General features: G+C 41.4%; 1 protein-coding gene across 1 annotated transcript; it reads right to left on the minus strand.

Annotated features, from left to right (window-relative positions):
* Positions 1–5,752: 5,752 nt before the first annotated feature.
* cd81b (CD81 molecule b) lies at positions 5,753–17,897 on the minus strand. Its single transcript, XM_080842098.1, has 8 exons — positions 17,750–17,897; positions 14,335–14,449; positions 8,640–8,737; positions 8,233–8,307; positions 7,983–8,096; positions 7,705–7,797; positions 6,852–6,935; positions 5,753–6,526 (listed from the first exon to the last, which is right to left on the minus strand). Exons 1-8 carry the CDS (start codon positions 17,813–17,815, stop codon positions 6,464–6,466), a joined length of 708 nt encoding a protein of 235 aa, XP_080698224.1. The 5' UTR covers positions 17,816–17,897; the 3' UTR covers positions 5,753–6,463.
* Positions 17,898–19,628: the final 1,731 nt, after the last annotated feature.

Consider the following 19,628-nt stretch of genomic DNA (forward strand, 5'->3'; position numbering starts at 1 on the left):
ATATTTATCTATCATTGACTTTTGATGAATGAAAACATGTTCTCTCATAGTAGCTATACAAATGTATCAGAAATTACTACTTTGCTTTGTTGTGCTCTAATTTGTGTCTGTTCTTTCTCCTTCTTGTACCCCTTCTTGTACCCCTATAGTACTGTACCGTGCATCTCACTACTCACAACTCACTCTTGTTCTTTGATGATATGAACCTGCAACCAGTCAAAATCTATTGAGTAATCAGTACTGTTACTGTACCAAATAGAAAGCACAATGTTCAGGGCCATACAACTTGTTCACGTATTGTCCTTATACAGCCTACAATGCACTGTAGGCCTACTACAATATACACTACCACAGTAAAAGGGACACAAATCAAAGGAGTCAACCTGGTGTTTACTTGTCCTCCTCCCCTCACATTGTTTCTTCTATTCATTCTCAGACTTTCTCCTTCCCACCTTCAACAACCTGTTTGCTCCCTAAACTGGCTCATATTGGTTGTGTCACATCATTTGATACAAGTTAAATCAATTTTGAGTGGTTGTGTTCAATCAATAACATTTGTTCATGAGAAATAGTTTAAGGTATTGACAACAGACTGCACAATTAGCTTCATAAGTTCAGGCAACTGAGAACTTTGTTCAGCCAGTGGGTTTTAGTGTTTAAGCAATTGTAAAAAACTGTAATACATAAAAATGAAACACAAACCAATTTACACACACAAATCACATAAAAACACACAAACACACTGACAACCATGACTCATTCTGTGCCAAAACCTATACTGAACAGTTCGGCGGTCATATTTTGTAACGCTTTGCGTTACGTCTAGTTTTCTATTTGTCTGCATCCTGTGGCCTGTTCTGTGTGTCCCTGGCTGTCTCCATCCGTAAATAAACAACCTTTTCACAAAACTTCCGTGGTTCCTGATCTGTTCCGTGACAATACCCTATAAAGTGTTGTACATAGTACATCTGCTGAAAGGTGTGAAGCATTATTGCTCTGTTCATGACATAAATGACACAAAAACATGACATATAGTTATATCACCTTGGTTGAGTTATATACAGTAGTTTACAGAAGTTTCAGTAAGGATTAATGTGTGATTTTTCAAAGAATGTGTGGAATGTGTGGTGGACATGCCAGAGACACAGACCTCGCCTGGCACAACAAAAAGTGTTGAAAACAAAGCTACAAAACAAAGGTGCAAATACAAAAGAGTTTTAATTCATGTTTGTTTAGTTAATCTAACTTGAACAATTGAGTGGTTTGAAATACATGTGCAGTTCAGTTAACTTGAATTTACTAAGTTACTTGGTACAGCAATATTGCGTTCTCCAAACTACATTAAAAGTATGTCTAAATTAGATTTGTTTATGTGAATGGTTAAGATGTTTGAGTAAGTTAAACTGGTGGAAATTATACAATTTCATCATACAACTCCTTGTCTACTTAACTTAAGCCAGTATGTAAACTCAATTTTTTTCAAGGCAATCAGTTTGTATGCTTTTTAAATTAAAGTCAACTAAATGCAATTTACAGAGCATCCCATCTTCCCAATTACTGATTAGAATTCATTCAGTGGAGTTAAGGCAGTAGGAAGCCATGTTTAGCAAGAGGAGACAGATGAAACATTACCGTAAGGAAGAGATTTAACACTGAAACCCAAATTCCCTGTAGTTGCTAGTTTGCACCATGCCACACACCATCCACCTGCACGCCAAATCCCATAATTCACAGCAGCAAAAGAACACCTAAAGTGTGCCCCAAAAACACACAGTTACAGTTTTTTACAATTGCTAAAACACTAAAACCCATTGGCTGAACAAAGTTCTCAGTTGCCTGGACTCATGTAGCTACTTGGGCAGTCTCTTGTCAATACCTTCAACTATTTCACAGGGTAAACACAATTTGCAGGTCTCACTTAGACTTTTCAGCAAAACTCTTAACACATTCTCAGTTTCAAAACACATTCTGCATTCCAATGCACATGTGATCCATACTGGTAAACACAAGTGGCAACAATCAAAAACAAATAGTGAACAAATGTCATTGATTACAGTTTTTCACTATTGTTAAAAAGTATAAAGCGAAAATTCGGCACAATCTGCACAACCTTCACGTCATGTATCAATCGCTCGCCCCAAGTGGGAAATACTTAAGATTCCCTTATCTACATTAGAGTCCGATTTTCCTTGTGAACACACTGATGTCAATTACACATCACGTTGTTGTCAAAACAGTGTACACAAAGTTCTGTTGTTGCACACAATTTTCAAGTAAAATCTCAAAGCATCAACCTGGAAACCACAAATAGTCAAATCTCTAAACTTTCAGGTCTTTTGACCAATTTGCAGTGAGGACTGCACCATTAAAGTGTCTTGAGCCTCTGTTTTGTTGGATAAACTATTGAAAACTTTGAAAAGATCCACAACCAGAGAAGGAGAGGGGTAAGAGTGAGAGGAGGAAGAAGAGGAGGACAAGAAGGAGGAGGAGTAGGAGGTTGAAGAGTAGGAGGACAGAGAGAAGGAAGAGGAAAACAGGGAGGAGGAACAGAATGAGGACAAGGTGAAGAAGGAGGAGGATCAGGAGAAAGAAGAAGGAGAATGGTCATCTCTAATGAGATTTGGGCCGCTGTGGTAGACCATGTTTTCATGGTTTTTCATTAGAACCTTCAGGATGGAGAACAAGTACGAAATCTGTTTGCCTTGTGTACTGTAATACTGCATATCAATATAATATACGTAGTGTGCTCACAGTATTTGTATTTTGCAGGACTGAAAGAGAACCACACTGTGGAGAAAGAAAACACACTTTCAATATTTTTTGAAAGCAAAGTAGCATTTTCCAGGAGATATAAAGGGTTTTGCATTTTCAGTTAGTTGCTTTGGAATTTGTGTTTAGAGTTTTGAGAACGAGGCATGCTTTCAAAAAATGTGTGTAAGCAATTGAGAAAAACTATAAGCATTTTGTATACAATTTTATGTCAATACAATCTGGTGGAACAGGAGACTAAAATTGTAAATATGGTTTGTGAGAACAACGGTATTGCTGTTTTATGTTTGACTATGAAAAATGTAGGCCTACACTGATACATTTTACAAAAGGAGAAAGGGCTCAATGAGTCATTGTCATTCATATGGTGTGTTTCGATGATTGTGTTTTCAATTTTGCACTTCTGTGTGCTGTAAATGCTTGGTAGTGTGCAGCTAATGCTTAGTTGTGTGTACTAAATGAATGTATGTGTGTGTGTTTTGAAAATATGGCTGTGTGTACCAAATGAAAACACGAGTTCCATTTTGTGAACAGTTAAGAGATTTGATAGCAAAGAGTCATCTTGCAAAGGGAGTGTCAGGTTTAGCATTTTGTGTGTGAGGTTTTCAATTTTCTGTGTGCAGTTTTGATAAAGACGTTACTGTTTTGAAAAACGGGTTTTAGCAACAGTGAAAAACTGTAAACACAACCACTCAAAATTGATTTACTGTAACTGACAAATCCTCGGCTCATCTCACTTTCAAGCAGCCAGTATGTGATGATAATACTGGTATCGTCTAAGGGAGTGCTGCACAATGGTGGACATGAGATTCCCCTTGACCATTGATGTGAAGCTCTTTGGCGGTATGTAGAATGGTGTATAGAAAAAGACTACTTACAGTTTTTTACAATTGCTAAAACACATTCTTGAAACAGTCACTCACAGTATACAAATGTATCAGAAATGACTACTTTGCTTTGCTCTAATTTGTGTTGGTTCTTTCTCCTTCTTGTACCCCTATAGTACTGTACCCTGCATCTCACTACTCACAACACACTCTTGTTCTTCGTTGATATGAACCTGCAACCAGTCAAAATCCATTGAGCAATCAGTACTGTTGCTGTACCAAATAGAAAGCACAATGTTCAGGGCCATACAACTTGTTTACGTTTTGTCCTTATACAGCCTACAATGCACTGTAGGCCTACTACAATATACACTACCACAGTAAAAGGGACACAAATCAAAGGAGTCAACGTGATGTTTACTTGTCCTCCTCCCCTCACATTGTTTCTTCTATTCATTCTCAGACTTTCTCCTTCCCACCTTCAACACCTGTTTGCTCCCTAAACTGGCTCATGTTGGTTGTGTCACATCATTTGATACAAGTTAAATACATTTTGAGTGGTTGTGTTCAATCAATGACATTTGTTCTCTATTTGTATTTGATTGTTGCCACTTGTGTTTACCAGTATGGATGACATGTGAATTAGAGTGCAGAATGTGTTTTAAGACTGAGAATGTGTTAAGAGTTTTGCTGAGAAGTCTAAGTGAGACCTGCAAATTGTGTTTTACCATGAGAAATAGTTTAAGGTATTGACAACAGACTGCCCAATTAGCTTCATGAGTTCAGGCAACTGAGAAATGTGTTCAGCCAGTGGGTTTTAGTGTTTTAGCAATTGTAAAATACTGTAAGTATCACCACTCTTTTCAGTTAGGCTTAATGACTTAATAATGACGATGATCACACAAATACATCACATATGGGTTCCTGTCCGATTGTTTTGCAATAGTCTTTGTGTGGTGTGTAATGTGAAATTCACATACACCTGAAATTGTTGAGATCTGGAGTAGGTGTGTGTTGAAACTGGTTTCTAAGGGAGTGGCATTCGACTGTCAGCAGTTTGAAAAGAAAGTGCCATACAGCTTAAATACACATTTATAAGCTCTGATTCACCTCACAAATCTGGATAAATGCCATCAAAATGCACTACAATGTAATGCAAGTGCGTATTTCAAAGAGCTTTGTAAGACCAGCGGACATGAATCAGTGTTCTAATCGTTTTTTCTCATTGTTGTAGTACCAAACAGCTTAACTAAACACAACCGAAAGTTGTATTGTACTTAATACTTAGATAACTTATTCATAGTATAATTTATAAAAAAGTCAGGTGGGATCTTTTGAACATTATAAGTCTGCCATCTAGTGGCAGTTATTGTGTGAACACTGAATAATAGAGGCATCTTTAATTGGGAAATAATTTGTTTGGCACAGAGTGAATGAGTAGGGTGACCAGATGCAAACAGACCAAATGTGGGACGACTTGGAACATATTACAAACGCTGAGAGGTAACCTAAAACTTTCTTATAATGTCTATCTTTTGTATGATGGCTCGTAAACACCAAACTTTCTCCTCTAGTCAATTCTTCAGCACACCAGTTAGGCCATAAAAGATACAGGCAACAGCTTATGCTACTTGAAAGATATGATGAGTCATGATGTTGCCTGGTACCTTTAACCTTATGTTATAGGAGAGTTCACCTGCCCAACGCCTACACACTATGATTGACAGCCATCATATCCTCTTGATGACTGCCTTCGCTTCTCTCTTCTCTGCCATTGGACGAAACTAAGAGGCTCATGTGCTGCATCCAATGAAATGCATTATGTGCAGTTCAACGCAAAGCGGGACACCTGGTCACCTTAGTTTTGATTGATTGAAAAATACTCCATTGCACTAAACATGTTTTTACTATGAATCATTGCATCAAATTACAAATTACCTTATAGAGTTGGACTCATTTAAGTAATCTGTCACTAGCTGGCCTTATAAAGAATAGAAGGTTCAGTGGACAACTTCCTGTTATTCACAGACTCAGAAATAACTTTCATTGTCAGGTACAAGGTCGTACCTGCTGACACAGTTAAATACCACACAACATGTTGGTAAAAACATATTTTATTGTCACTGTTAAAGAAATTAAAATAAGAAGGACGAAAACAGTTTGACTGTGGTGTTGCTGATTTTAAAATGAATGGCTGCCAAATGTTTAATTGGCTGCCACATGTGTAAATGTGAAGGCAGAGGTAAGTTTTCTTTTTTACAATAATGTTAGGATCAGAGTACAACCACAGGAAGGTGTCTGATTTATACTGTATGTGTGTGAACACCCCTGGGAGCACTTACATCAGACAGATGACACTCTGCAGTGGCTTCAAAGACAGTGAGATAACAAAAAAAAACAATTAAACAATTAGAAAAGACATAATTCTATGAACTCCTATAGCTAAACGATCATCCCCTCCACTCTGTCAGAGGGCTACTTTGACTTTGAAAATGTCGATAACCATAAAAACTATAAAAAATGGGCCTAAAGCGGACAGTCCTGTTATCTACCTGCAATAAAGCAGTAAAGCACATCACAGTCTCTACCCCCATGAGAAAAGAGAGGGCATGAACACAGGATAAGGAGGGTGTAGCCATCTGGCAATCTGACTCGATGATGAATATGAGGCCTTTGGGTGTCCTGTCAAACAACATTAAGCAGGACGTCTTCATTTTACCTAGAGTAAATGTCCCCACCCGTGACTTTAGGTTTTCAAAAGGGGTTTCCTGTTCTGCCATGGGAAGGAAATACTGGAGGTTGTGTGCTATTGGCTGTGTTCCAGGCCTGGTTGTGTGCTATTGGCTGAGTTCAAGGCCTGGTTTTCTTCAGTAGGCAGGCGTGTTGCGGATGGCACAGCAGAGCACCATGGTGAAAATCATCTCAAAGATCTGCAAACACGCACACAGACATACATGCGCGCACACACACGCATATGTACACACACACACACACACACACACACACACACACACACACACACACACACACACACACACACACACACAAAAGCACAGGTTTAGGACAATGATTTTCCATAGGTCATACAAGGAGTTTCAAAAGTCATACAAATACTTTTTACTCTAATAGTGTAAACACAGACAAAAACATGCTTTTTGTTCCGACCACATACCATTAATGGTTTTATTATATAAAGATTGTGCTGAATGAATGTAATGGTTGGTCAGAATATCACTGTGTGGTTTGATATCTCACCATGATGACGGCAATCACCAGGGCAGCCAGGCCAATGACATACTGCTTCTCAGTGAACAGGTCTTTTAGCTTCAAGTGGCAGTTCTGAGGAAGAACAAACAAACAAGTAGAAACACATGAAAATTGAATTGTTATCACACCTGATAACACTTAATTTGTATTTAATTTTAGAACATATCTATGTGTAGAATGGAAAGTCTGTTTAGGTTAAGTATACCTAAACTAGATTACTTAGTCTAATTAATTCCAAACAGTAGGCACAGTATTATGCTTCATCACTGCGCACTACAGTAATATGTTTTAACACTGCTCACTACAGTATTATACTCCAACACTGCTCACTACAGTATTATACTTAACTTCAACTCTGCTCACTACAGTATTATACTTCAACTCTGCTCACTACAGTATTATACTACAACACTGCTCACTACAGTATTATACTACAACACTGCTCACTACAGTAGCATACTACCGTATTATACTCTGCTCACTCCAGTATTATACTACAGTATTATTCTTCAACTGCTCACTACAGTATTATACTTCAACACTGCTCACTACAGTATTATACTTCATCTCGGCTCACTACAGTATTATACTACAACACTGCTCACTACAGTATTATACTACAACACTGCTCACTACAGTATTATACTTCAACACTGCTCACTACAGTATTATACTACAGTATTATACTACATCACCGCTACAGTATTATTCTACATCACTGCTCACTACAGTAGCATACTACAGTATTATACTCTGCTCACTACAGTATTATACTTCATCTCTGCTCACTACAGTATTATGATTCAACAGCACATGAGTGTCCCATGATCACAGGACTCACTGTAGAGATGAGTGGATCCAGAGGTTGGGCATCAGGGCAGAGCACCGTACGGGTGAACAGAGCAGCATCGTCCCCTTTCCCGCAGCAGTCCAACTGACAAGACAAGGAGAGAGGACAAAGGGGAGGGTGGATGAGGGGGACAAGAACAAGGAAGGACAGAGATAGAGTCCAGTCTCTACTGACTCTGACTCTACTCTGTGTGTGTGTGCGCACATATGCCTGAGTGTGACCAAATGTGTGGAAATGATTTGTGATTTGTAATGTGGTGCGTCACTCACCGTACTGTGGAAGAGCTGCATCACCTTGACTGCAGCCTGCTTGGTCGGGGAGTCCACTGGGTCCACCCCTTTGACGTAGGCGGAGTCATAAAAGTTAATGAGTTCCTTAGAGATCTGATGGAGAGGTGGGACAGCAAATCCAGTTAGTCCACTCATGATTCACAGTGAGGAGAGGCACAGGAAAAGAAGTGTGTGAGTGTGTGTGTGTGTGTGTGTGTGTGTGTGTGTGTGTGTGTGTGTGTGTCATCACCGTCTCTCGGTTCATGAATCCCCACATGCCGGCAGCCACCTCACAGGCGAACAGAATGACCAGACAGGTGAAAAACTACAAATAAACACAGTGAGGAAAAGGAGAAAAGAGATGTGAAATACTGTAATCGCTAGCAACTTCTGCACATCTTGGACAAGGAACGGTGTAGTTCAGGTAGGCTTTGCAATATCTACAGTGTTTCAGCAAAGGTACAGTATACAGACATCTTAGGCGCATTGTGTTACCTCCTGGTATGAAATGTGCAGTATTAATAAAGTTTGATTTGATTTGATTTGATAGAGTGTCTATATACTTGGACTGGACACTTGTTTCTCAGAATACAGCATTTGCCAAACCAATTAATGAATTCCCAAAAGAAAATAATTGAACATCTGTTCACAACTCACTGTTCCTAGAAGGCACTGGGACTCCTGAATAGCACCATAGCAACCAAGGAAGCCAACAAACATCATCAGGACTCCAACAGCGATCAGGATGTAGACGCCTAGAGGACAGGAGGAGAAGAAGGGAGGCTAAATGGTCACTGCATTCATTCGTGGAAAGTCTGTAGTATTAATTTTCTACCAGCAGGTGGCACTGTGATTCTAAATACAGCAATCAACGAGCGTTTATTCTCCTGTTGAGCTTGTCAGTTATGGTTGCAACAAGCACTTCAAAGGAAACAAAAATTTGTTGAAGATACAAATTGCATAAAAACAATTAGAGTGCTACTAGCATGCAATAAGATAATTGTGTATCGCTTCAAAAGTAGAGGCACAAAAACTACCCAACTATGCAAGTAATGCAACACAAATTCCACTGGCTTCCTGTATCCTTTTCCCTCCATTTAAAAGGTCATCACCTTCATGAGGTATATCCTCTGGAAGTGAAGGTCAAGGATGACACGTGAAACACTTTTTACCACAACCACCCCAGTCCTTGACTATCTCTCCAGTCATACTTTCTGACTGTTTCACCCCTGGGTCCCTCATATCGTTGACCTGAGGCTGTATGGGATGGGTTTGGTAAGAAATGTTTTCATCCTCAAATATAGAGGCCTCCTTTAATATTATGTAACACACGCACACGCACACGCAAATGAACACGCACACACACATGCACACGCACACGCACACGCACACGCACACGCACACACACACACACACACACACACACACATGCCTACATAGGGTACATACTACTGTTTTCAACCCAGACAGGGAAATAACTCTGACCTGGTTCTGTCTCTAATCATTTCCTGCTCTAAACCTATCACTCTCTGTCTACCTATCTGTCTGTGTGTGCTTGTGTGTGTGTGTATGACTTTGCTTTGACCTCTGAAACCACAGTTGATGACGTGTTCTTCCCCTGCATTCTCTCTCTCTCTCCTCACCTCCTTCCTTCTCTCCTCTTTAATCACTCTCTTCCTCTCTGGAGCTTCCTGTAATGGGGCACAGTTTTTGCAAGGTAGGACCTTTAAGGTTCTTAACCCAGTTCCCAAGAACCCTTGTGGTTCTACGATGCAATCTAGGTGCTCTCATGGAGAAGTCAGTAGCCTGAAGTGTTTGATATTGTCAACTATGGTTGCTGTTGCTTGCTCAAACTGCTCTCTCTCTCTCTCTCTCTCTCTCTCTCTCTCTCTCCATCACCATGACAACAGCCATAGCAACTTGAAAGGGAAATGAGATGGGAACAATTAAAGGGGTAACTTTCCTGCTTAAAACAAACCATTCTGAACTTGGGAACCAATTACAGCTGGTCAGAGAGAAAACATGTTCATCCCTCTGTATTAAATGCTGCACAGACTCTGTTGTTCACTCCACATTCAGCTGCATTACAGAGTACACAGAGGATAACACTCTCCCACAGGAAAGGCAAGATGAGGAGGGGGGGTCATGAACAAGAGAGGGAGACACATATTGGAAAAAAGGGAGAGAGAAAATAAAGACAGCAATAGAAGAACGCAAAGAGGGTGAAAGCAACAGAGATTTAGAGAGAGAGAGTTACAGTGGTCAGTGAGCTGCATTATCTGCGCAGAGCACAGGCCATTAGGGCAGGCCATTGTAATTCACTGGGCTTGTCAACATGGCAAAAAGATACCATTAGCGTGCCTATTATGTCACTGTGCATCCCCTATATTAAAATGGATGTCCATGATAACCCAACAGGAGCTAAATGCAATGGACTCAGAGGTTTTGCACAGGCTTTTGTGAGGTAACTGTAAGTGGTCCTGTATTTAAAACACTTGCACAGGTTAAAGGTGCAATATATAGTTTTTGTTGTCAAAAAACAGAAATGATCCTTACAGTATTCTTACAATGATGTATTTACAAAGGCATGATTCATTTGAAAGCTGAAATATTATTTAGCTCCAGCAAAAATGGAATCATTTTCTGATAGATACACTGCAATGACCTCTAATCTGTCAAATTAAAGTTAAATATTAGTTTTCACACAATGGGCCATAGTTTGATAGATGCACACCATGCACAAAGAGGGGAATCCCGTAAGGATATTTTGATTCCTAGAGCACATTCATTAAGTAATTTCATTACATCGGCACCGACATTAACAGAACACAAAGGCTACATTTGATTATGAGACGATTTACAGGAAATGTATAATGAGCATCCTAGGAGGCTTTCTATGTTTTTTATGTCTGTTGGAATTGAGCCAATTAAATGATAATGTCAGAATTACTGTTGATGTGATTGGCTCAAAAGGCACAAAGTCAACAGCACACCCACAAATTAATATGCCATTTCACCTGTCCAATAATGGTTTCCTAGTTTACTCTAGCATCCTATGAGTGCATGCATACAAACACCCATTCTTTTTGTCTCCTGCCTCCCCGCCATTCATTATTACATTACACGCATACCTTGGAAATTAGGGTCCAATAACTTTGTCATTAGATATACATGTTAATACAAGTTAAAGTGCTGAGATGGCTATACCTGGGAACACTTTACAAACAATTCACACACATACAAAACAATGTTATGCACACCCTGCCACACATGGCTTACATTAAAAACTCACACAAGCCACATGCTACACACACACACACACACACACACACACCCACACACACACCCACACACACACACCAACACACGCCAAAAAGATGTTAATCAAAAGCAGATGCAGGGGCTATTTTTATACAAATGGTGTGATACAACACCATGGAAAAAGACCAGACTGAATAAAAGACACAGGCAGGGAGACCGGAGTCAGAAACTCTCAGCATCTTGCCATGGCCCTAATGTGCTACATTTGTGCCAGATCAAGGCCAGATCAGGGCCAGATCCATACAGGAATTCACTGCTCTCTGGGTCTCACAGCAGTTATGCCTGTGTCCAGTTCAGACGCACAGCTGGAAGTGTTTGTCTTCATGTGTGCGTGGGCGGCACTGAGGTGACCTGCTGGTTGGCCGTGGGCTCAGGGCAGCGGGCAGGGCCGGCAGTATTTTGGGCCCGCTTAAACGCCACGTTCACATGCCAGCGCACTAAAAACATCCCGCTGCACGCTCTAATTTGTGGAGTAATGAGCAGATGCGCATGGTTATTTGAATTACACCAGGGCGTGTGTTTGGCAGACATGGAATACAGAACAAGAAGAAAAAAAAACATTAAAAACTATGTAAAAGGAAAGAGCTCTTTGATCTTTTCTTGGGTGGGCCTCACCCATGGGACGGACTCCTCCAATCAGGAGCCCGACGTGGATCTATAAAAAGACTATAAGCACAGGACATTAGCACTCGAACTGTATACTTACACTGAATGTAAGCAGGGGCGGAGGGCGGCATGTGCAAAATGAATGGGTGCAAAAGTATTTTATCTTTATTTGAACTCTTAAGGAGCCATCATGCCCATGTGTCAGATGGTTTCAACAGATGACCACAAGCTGGGTGGGGGTGCGTATGTGTGTGTGAGTATGTGTGTGTGAGTTTGTGTGTGTGTGTGTGTGTGTGTGTGCGTGCGTGCGTGCGTGCGTGCGTGCGTGCGTGCGTGCGTGCGTGCGTGCGTGCGTGCGTGTGTGTGTGTGATAAAGAAACTGGCACAATATAGCTGCATAGGTGTATGCTTACATGGACACATGTAAGTGCTGTCTCAGTACTCAGTAGTACTGTCCCATGTTTATCTCTGTATGTGTGTGTGTGTGTGTGTGTGTGTGTGTGTATGTGTGTGTGTGTGTGTGTGTGTGTGTTGGTGTGTGTGTGTGTGTGTGGTTGTGTGTGTGTGTGTGTGTGTGTGTGTGTGTGTGTGTGTGTGTGTGTGTGTGTGTGTGTGTGTGTGTCTCTTTGGGTGTGTGTGTGTGTGTGTGTGTATCGGTGGGTGGAGGAGCAGAAAACCCTCATGTTTTATTTGGCTTCCCTGGAGTTTCAGGGTGTGGTGCTTCTGAACCTTCTCATCAGAACCTTACAAAAAAGCCAAAAAGCCCACAGTCGACTCAGGAGCCTTTTACCCTCTAGTAACACACACACACCCTTTACACATACTGAGGTTTCATACGATTTAGCAGTAATGCAGGAATCAGAATCTAGAACGGAGTAGCATTGAATAACATCTCTTAGTACATTTGACATTACAGCACAGAATTAACTGTGTTTCAAGATGCCATGTTTAATCTGTCCACTTTCCATAGAATTATAACAAAACATATTCAGATTCTTGGCCATTTTGTCTAATCGATAATTGTTCACAACTATTAGTAGTATAAGGATTGTATTTGAACGATTTCAAAGCTTATCCATGATATGATGACATCATCCCATTTACTGTACGAGAACCATTTGCTTGTGCCATGCCCCATCCTGAGGGGAAACATCACTATCCAGTTACATTGATCTAGCTGACTCGATTTCATAGCTGTCCCCGGAAAGATCTCCAGCACAAGTGTAATGCCAAGCAGCAAAATTAAGCAGACAAGCTAACATAACAACGGTTGGCAAGATACATACTGAACGTCTGTACGTTACTGCAATGTCACTTGTCCCGCTGGAGAATGCATGCATGTGTCTACACAGACACCTGAGGAATAGAGTGAGCGAGTGACACCTGTAGCTGACACCTCTGAGAGTGTCCACAGGCTGGCTCTGAGAGGTTGGAGAGGGGGAGTGGACAGTTCCGGCCTGTATTTTTAAAGCCTCTGTGTGCATCAGATACCTCTGAGAGGAACTTGCTCCCAGCAGAACAAGAGAGAGAGAGAGAGAGAGAGAACTCTCTGTCCCCTTCAAGGGTCCAATTATGAGTGGTCCAATTATGCCAGTGGTCTTTAAGACACACATACAAACGCACTCACACAGACATAAACAGCTCACATGCATGCACACACATTTCTTAATTCAGAGTCTCTCATTTGTCTGACAGGTCTGGTATTAAATCACATCAAGGAGCAATGTAATACCAGTGTTCCATAGTCATAAAGGTGTAATGACACAATAGGATGACTTTGGTAAAGAAATGATTTTGCTCTTCAGGCTCAGGCATGAAGTATAATGTCTCAAAAATCCTCACACACACAACACACTGTGGAGTCTTGACCCCCACTGTCCAGTTCAATGTCCACTGGCAGCTCCACACACTTCCTGTTTCCTGCCTGTGCTCTCTGTGTGGCAGAGGTCACGCTGCCGTGGCTATTTGTGGGCGACCATTCATGAGAAAGCTCACAGGCATGCACACACACCTCTTAGTTCTACAAAGGCTCGAGGAGCCACTGTCATCGTCAAGGACCAGTCACTTGGTCTCCACCATACCAGTTTCCTGAAGGGTTTCAGGATGCATTTCCTGCCCCCTATGCAACATGCAGGATGTCATCTAAACATTTACATTTAGCTTTCATAGGCATATTCCTTCCTCCTATTTTTTGTTCTCCGTACATTTTTCATTAAACTCTTCACTGCACAGTGGGAGCATTACCTTGCAGAGGCAGAACATTTAATATTTCTGTTTACTGTACAGTTTTATTTTGGCTTACTAATGTAGAATGTTTTTGTTTGTTCACTTACTGATGTAATGTGTGTGTGTGTGTGTGTGTGTGTGTGTGTGTGTGTGTGTGTGTGTGTGTGGTGGTGGGGGGTGGGGGTGTTTGTTGACTTACTGATGTAGAATGTGCTTGGTGCCTGTTGGTCCTCAAACTGGATCATTAGAAGAGTACTCGTCTGATTGTCATGGCGAAGCCACAGAGCCACACCCAGGATCACTCCTCCAGCCAGCTGAGGTTGAGGGGGTTGGATAGGGCAGAGGATGGAAGAACACAGGAAACAGAGAATTTACTACAGTACAGGAGCATGTGCCAAACATTAGCCCTGGAAGGAAAGGAGGCTGTGTACCTTTTAACAGTAATGTCCTCTTAATAAAAGGTGTTTAGGTAAGTTCTTACAAACATATAAGAGAACATTCAAATACACTGAAGCGTATCTTGCTTTCAACCTTTTCGCCATCATTTCAGCATGTAATCTTTGCTTGTCAGATATTTCGTATTAATGTAATATTGTTGTCAAATGTTATGTGTGATTACATAAGCTTTTTAAAATGATCAGCTGATTATTCCTTAAGCATGACAAAACAGGATGGAAGGAAGTAAAGCTGTTCTTTGATTAAGTCCGATAGTCTTAATTTAGCTCTGAGTAAATCTATTGTTTCACATCATCATTACACCGCCACACCACAACTCCTCCTCCTGATGTCTTCCTCTCCCCCGTAAACATGAGGAGCACAGAATTAATGGGGAAAGGAACATGGAAGTTTCTCTATTGTTTTTAAACTTGAAGAGTGGCCAGACAAGGCGTTGAAGCATTAAAGAACACAATGTGTAGCTGAGGTGAGAGGTCGCCAAGAGATGAGCGCAGGTCACATATGGACTGTGGGAAAACTCACAAAGTACCACTGGCAGCCTGCTGACTCTGGAAAAGAACCTGCGCAGGACCGATTAGTGCCAGGGTCAACGGACATATCATGCATACATCTGCCTCAATCTCACAAACCAACATCTCATGCCCGCAGAGTAAAAGTGAGAAGGCAGCAGCAGCAGCAACAGCAGCAGGCTGAATAAATGCCCTTTTCCAACTGCCACTGAGAGACCAAGTTAAGTGAGGGTGGGGAGCGAAAGAAAATAGCCAAGAGGAGAAGGGAAGTCCGGACTATTAATCATGTCAGAGAGGCACTAATGTTGGAACAGAGGGGGTAAACGCTGCCGGAGGCCACAGAGCTCGGAGGCCACAGAGCTTGGAGTGTCCGTAAGCGCTAGGACAGTCGGCGTCCATGAAGGGCAGGCACACCTGGGCACTGCTGGAGGGGCTGGACGCTACTCTCTCTACCTGGCCCCTGTAGGCTTATGAGAAGGAAATGTGTTTTAATATTCTGAGAAATAAGTAAACGTTGTTGTTGTTGTTGTTGTCACTGTCATCATCGTCGTTACATTTTTCATAGTGATAGTAGTAACCGCAGCAACATTGACATTGCTGTATTGTTCTTATTGTAATATAAAACGTACATATAACGCATATGAATAGACTATTACATTAGAATTTCAATTAAATCATATGTTGACACAATGATGTATAGCAGCAGTTATTTTATGTGAGTATAATACACATTCTATCTGCTGATAGTACATTGCAGGAAACATACTTCACAGTGTCATTTGTTCTTCCTACAGGCAGGAATTTTTTTGGACAGAGAGTTTCTTCGCTACAGAGGAGAGAGAGAGAGATAGAGAGAGAGGGAGAAAGAGAGAGAGAAAGAGAGTGATACAAAGGTAGAATAGCAGCTGCATTTACAATTTAATTCTTGGTAAGTGTCCAGAGACTCACTATCTAAACAACATAGGATATGGCTGGTCATCCAACTGTATGAGTAGCTACCGTCCGTCAGCACAGAGGGTTGTAATTTTGTAGTTTAATAGTTTTGGCTCACTTCAGCTCTTTCATGCTCAGTGTGCTGCTGTGCTGGTGGTTTCACTGTCCAATTCAAACACAATACAACCTTGACTTTGAACTGTCCGCAGCCAGACAAAGCTGGGAGTTGGGTGAACTCTACATGATCAGGGCTCAGGTCTCACTCTCATGCTACACAAAAGATTCTAACATCCTACCTCGTTTTAATACCCTACTTTATAGTTCAATACCAGTCTTTATAGTCTTAGTAAAGGTGACCACAGGAACTAAGTGTTCACACATGCTCCTCAATGCTTTGGTGGAATACGGCATAGCAGAACACACATTTCCCCTTCACTATCATCCCTTGCATTTTATAGAGTCAAACGATTGTCATTTCTTTATGATGAGTACCACTGCTGTGAAGATGATACAGTGAATAGACTAGTCATTTACAAGTGATCTTAGATGACAACCTAAACCAGGTTGCAACCTCATTTCCAAGGTTACTTGACTCACTGCTACACGTATAACTAGCTATTCTTGCAGTATCCTTCACAGTCAATGTCACCTTTCCCTCATTTATTTGAGTAAGGATGGTGTGTATACAAATGACACTGTCTGAAAATGTTTAAATGGCACATGTTTACGTCTGCTGGCACACTAAGTTATTGTGAGTAAATTGATTTATGCCAGTGCTGACTGACTTCTGGGTAAACTTCAGCCAAAGGGTTTAAGTCTCCTGTTCTCTGTTCCAACCCTTCAAATCCGCTGTCATGGGTTTCCTCCAACAGAATTCAGCTTCAATTACAGCATGACTAAATAAAACACAGACCACTGCCCACATTGTGAAGGGAGCACTCAATTCCCAGCCCAGAGCTGAGAAAAACACACATTCTCACACACACACATACAAATGTAAACATTCAAAGAAACACAGACACAGGCAAACACACACACATACTCACCACAATACTCATTCACTTGCACACCACACACAAACATAAACACAAATACAGTATACACACAAACTCACTCACTCACGCATACAAATTAATTCACTCACACACACCTGCATATTCGATATATGTCCTTATTTTAAACTAAGGATACAGTGTTACTCGTGGCCAACAAAACACCCACATTCATCTCATGCCATTTGACATCTGTTTGTTCCTGTTATGAATCTGCGCGTGTGAAAACAAAAAGCTCCCCTCCGCGTTTACAAACGCACGGCCTTCTGAATGTCACTGTTTTGTAAATCACCGTCTTCATAGTGTACGATTTTGGTGTTTGGTGCTTTCATAGAAGAATGATTCATCCAAGAGAAGAAAATGAGGCAGGGATAGGAAGCGAGGCTCTGTGAAATAATTCCACTTGTTGCTAACGCATCAAGCAGTCAAACTTCGTTACATTAAGGAAGGCAGATTTCAATAATAGATACAACAATAGAACGATATATACTGTAAGGGAATGCCTACAAACGTTATCAGAACTGTAGTTTAACATGTTTTACGCACGGTACTCATTAGAAAGTTCTCGCTTTTTACTTTATGTGACTTCAAAAACTATGAGCAGATTTGAGTTTTTTTTTTACCCCAAACAGACTTAACACATCACACAGATACAGACACTCACCCAGAAAACAAAATTGAAGAAGAAGAGCATGTATTTGATACATTGTGAGCAGCCCGTGACAGCCATCGTTTTTTCTTCGTGAGTCTTGGTTTAAAAAAAATCAAAGTGCGGTGTTGATGGGAATGACGATGACGATGGTGTTCCTCCAGCCGAAGTTGCACTGTCGAGTGTGTGTCAGGAGGAGTGTCTGAGGATCACATCCAGCAAGGAGGCGTCTAGTCTGCGGGAGAATCTCCTGACTGTTTAAAGCAGAGCGGGAGTACAGCCACAGTCTTCAATTAAGACTGAAAACCGAGACCAAGAGCCGGCCCACCAAGTGATGCGGCCAAAGAAAAGCAGCGAGGCGATCACAAGCTTTCTCTTTGCTTTTGAAAAGCGGAATCTTATAGAGCAAAGAATGTCCTTTAACACAGAACGCAGAGTCCTTCGAAATGGCCCTCCAGAATGTAAAAAAGTTCACCGGTATCTCCTACATCGTTCTCAAATGAACTTTGTTATTGTATTATGTGTCGTTGTTTGATGAACACACCAAATAAAAATGAACTAACTAATCAGCCCTTTGATAAAGTATATGGTATAAAACCAAAGGGGCATTAATTGGTCTATTCATACATTAAAAGGGCGTAATATCTTCAGTGAAAGTCAAACCACTAAAAAACGACTCTAGTTGGCCCGGACTGATCAAAAACACAATCAAACAATATAGGCTATCAAGTAAAATTGTAAAAAGCTGTTCCATGCACCCGATTGACGCTCAACGTGTACTTTCAAACGCAAAGAAAGAGTACTTGGTGGTCAAGAGCGCTCTCTGTTGGCAGCTTCGCTGTGTTATGGCTAATCCCTTTCACAAAAAGTGACCAATTTACTTTTGGCAAACTTGATTGAATAACAATATCGTATTAGTACGAGTCGATTTATTTTTTGTTGTTTTGTTACTTCTGCATGTGTCTGTGTTTGTCCCACTGAGTGCTGTAAAATATAAAAGATGACGACATTCCTTATAACAAAACCGGTCTGGTATTTATATGGACACATTGACCTTTCAGTCGCAGTCTTGAGGGGGTGGGTAACAGATAAATAATCCGGAATATCTGAATCCCATAACAGCACCAAGGAGCCTCTGAACCTGAGCTTTGAGGGCAGCGCGAAGCTACAGAGGTCCCGGTCGTGGGGACCAGTACAGATGCGCTGTGTGAGCGCGCGCTGCACGTAGACACCAGTCCTTATGAAGAGGAGTCGTTCAAACCCAGTGCGCCTCCTCCACAGTCTGAATGAGCCGCGAGCAACAGCCATTCAAACGATGTCCGTGCTACCTGTCATCTGAAGGCAATAATAATGTATCTTCCTTTTGGTGACCGTGACAGAATATTTTTCTGAGACCCACCCTGTTGCTGCTGCGTTTGATGCAAGTGATATTGGGAGCAGAAATCAACCGCCACGCTTTGGTCATCTCAGGCATTAGGATTTAACGCGACAAACGCATCGCTTTGTTTTTGGCCATCAAAAGAGGCATCCATCTCCGTCTGCTGAGAGGAGTCACAGATGATCCAGCGAAGCCTATAAAGAGGTGTGGGAATTAGCTGTCACGGGGTCGACGGTAAGGAGCTACCAGTGGCTGCTTGTGTGTTTATAAACACAGAAATTCTTATATTTGAAGGCAGAGAGAGGTAGCCGGAGGGAGAGCCGTTTGACAATACAGGAAGGTGACTTGGTTTGGTTATGACTCTTCGGGGAACTGGCGCTGTCCGTTCAGCACCAGTACAGTCACCTTGCACTGAATGACACCTCACCGAGAATGACTCCCGAGAAAACGACACGGGGTGTCACAACCGTGGATTAATTTCACAACGAAAACACATGTGTGCTTTTATAATCGAGA

The sequence above is a fragment of the Sprattus sprattus genome (genome assembly GCF_963457725.1).
Source record: "Sprattus sprattus genome assembly, chromosome: 7".
NCBI classification, from domain to species: Eukaryota; Metazoa; Chordata; class Actinopteri; order Clupeiformes; family Clupeidae; genus Sprattus; species Sprattus sprattus.

Excerpts from the sequence above, each read along its gene's own strand:
- cd81b (XM_080842098.1), bottom strand. The coding sequence starts at position 17,815 with ATGGCTGTCACGGGCTGCTCACAATGTATCAAATACATGCTCTTCTTC. Across the intron at positions 8,308-8,639 it reads CCCAGTGCCTTCTAGGAACA|TTTTTCACCTGTCTGGTCAT; the intron begins GTGAGTTGTGAA and ends GTTTATTTGTAG. Across the intron at positions 8,097-8,232 it reads GATTCATGAACCGAGAGACG|ATCTCTAAGGAACTCATTAA; the intron begins GTGATGACACAC and ends CCTCTCCATCAG.